The following is a 2,500-nucleotide window of genomic DNA, read 5'->3' on the forward strand; positions in this document are numbered from 1 at the left end:
ATATATATATAAATATAAATAAATATATATATATATAAATATATATATATATATATATATATATATATATATATTTATATATATATATATATATATATATATATATATATATATATATAATATACACACATATATACGAGGCTCTTCGTCAGAAAATAAGACATAACTTCGACCCTCTTGCCTAATAAGGAGTTTCATCTTACTCGAAATGTCATGCCTCAGCTGCCCCTTCTTGCCGTTTCATTTCAGTAGATCACATATTCCCTTATTTTTTAAGCACTTTTTCAGATTATTATTATTATTATTATTATTATTTTTCTCTCATCATTTAGCATTATCTTGTGTACAGCATATTTTTAGGGACAATTTTACCGCACATTTTCTTCCGAGTAATTACCTCCATTAAGTATGTTCAATTCTTCCTCCCCCCCTGCTTTATATATAACTAAGAATATTACCTGTTCTTTCATTTCTCCTCATAGGTGTTTCTGCAACTTTATTCATGTGAGTATGTGGTAGAGAAGTCCATACTTTCCGAAGTGATTGTCACCGTACCAGCATATCTCTCGCGATGGAAGCTGCTAGTTGAGTTTGAAATTTATGCTAATGCTCCCTGGAACTTCCTGACTAGTACTAGGTCCGTATCATTTAAAAGGGAAAATGCATATAAAAAGCTGAATGAAGATAAGAACGTGACTCTTATGATCAATATAATATACCTTTGGAAGCGAAGATATTTGATTTGGTAGAGAAGAAAATAACAAGAAGGAAGGAAGGAGAAGGGGAAGAGAGGAAGAATGAAAGAAAGAAAGAATGAAAGAAGGAAAAAAGGGAAAGAAAGAAAGAAAACACTGCAATAGCATTATGGCAGCTTAACTTCTACAGTCTTGAAGCCTTACGTGGATCGATCTACACATTAACGAACTGAACAAATGAGCAGCGTTTAGCGTGACAAATGTAGAGCAAAAAGTGTGACAGAATGGCTAATTCCGCAGTACAAGATGAATCATTAGCGTTTTGATGCCGGAGTGTTTATCATATATTTTTATTTCATATCGTGGAGTTATCCTTTTCTTTATCTATTCATTTATTTAAGTTTATTTCTTCTTTGTTGGTTAGCGACGTCATCGGCACTAAGTGAAGAAGTCTCTAGAAGATCTCTACGTTTTTTTGCTATGTCCCTTATTTAGTGACGTGTAATGCCTGAAACTATATCATAAGTTATATTATCATTTCTTTGGAACGTTGCTTTAACGAGATCTGTGACGTTGTAACTTTGACGAGAAATCACATGACTAACCTTTTCTACGAAACGTTTTTCAGACGAGCGTACTTTAACGTCACGTGATCCTTACTTCGACGAAAACGTTACTTTGACGAGAGAACAGTGACATCACACATACTTTCGTTCGACGTAAGGACATCAGAAGAAATGCTACGGTTATTATAACAGCCATTTTTTTTTTTTTTGTATAATTCACTTTCTTGCTGCGACGTCTGATCCTCGGTGAAAATAACCCGACACTACTCAAGGCGACTTAACAATGAATCAGAATTAACGTTGTTGGAAGTGTCTGGTATTGATTCGTCACGCTGACTTTTCCCATATTCCATTTTTTTTGACATTTCATTAAACGTATAAATAGGTAAGTGAATATTCCCGAAAATTAAGACATCGACTGTGCTAATTAATCTATTTAAAATAAACATAATGCATCGAAAAATTGGTTAAAGGGTCTACATACTACATATACTGCTTAAACATTCGTTCGATACGTAATTGGTTTAAGTCATTGAATACCAGCTGATTGTGGGGATGGGCAGGGGGCGGGGGGACAGGGGGTAGATCCGGTATGGGGGGAGGGGGAGAGGGGAAGGGGGGTTCCTGATACTACTCACGCTACAAGATCCTCGTCTAAGGTATGATTGCACGAAAGAAAAGAGGAAGAGGAAGAGGAGGAAGAAGAAGAAGACAAACAAATAGAGGGGGAAAGAGAGAGAAAAAGTGAGAGGGAGAGAGAGAAGCTAAAAAAAAAAAAAAAAAAAAAGAGAGAGAATTATCTGCCTCTCTCTCTCTTTCCTCCCGTTTTACAATGATTGTCCTAGTTTTCGTGACCTGACATGACCTTCGCGTTGACTCCTCCTCCCTCATTAGAACCTCAAAGGTCAGAGGTCAAGCCAATGATTTGATAAGCCTTCGGAGCAGACCAACTCCGAGTCAACAGAGTCTGCGTTGACCTGCGTTGATCCGTGTTGACCTCGAAGGCCCTTCAAATATGCCAGTTGGACGCCTGGTTGAGACGGAGCTCCGGGTGTCCTGATGACCCATTGCGGTAAATTCTCTGAAGGTTCTGGAGTGACGAAGACGAGACGGTTCGTTCCAGGATCTGGCGGAGAGACAAGGAGAGACACGAGGTAAGTAAAGAGAGTTTTATGAGAATTTTATGAGAGATTGAGAGACATAAGATAAGTCAAAAGAGTTTTGTGAGAATCTTATGAG

General features: G+C 37.2%; 1 protein-coding gene across 1 annotated transcript in view; it reads right to left on the reverse strand.

Annotated features, from left to right (window-relative positions):
- Positions 1-2,097: 2,097 nt before the first annotated feature.
- Positions 2,098-2,500, reverse strand: part of LOC125036724 (5-hydroxytryptamine receptor 2C-like) — a gene marked incomplete at its 5' end in the record, with an annotated part of 42,363 nt that continues 41,960 nt past the window's right edge. Inside the window, 1 exon segment of the mRNA XM_047629561.1 lies at positions 2,098-2,387. Within this exon segment, the coding sequence (XP_047485517.1) occupies positions 2,271-2,387 (117 nt within the window).

This window comes from Penaeus chinensis, chromosome 21 (genome assembly GCF_019202785.1).
Source record: "Penaeus chinensis breed Huanghai No. 1 chromosome 21, ASM1920278v2, whole genome shotgun sequence".
In the NCBI taxonomy this organism is placed as follows: Eukaryota; Metazoa; Arthropoda; class Malacostraca; order Decapoda; family Penaeidae; genus Penaeus; species Penaeus chinensis.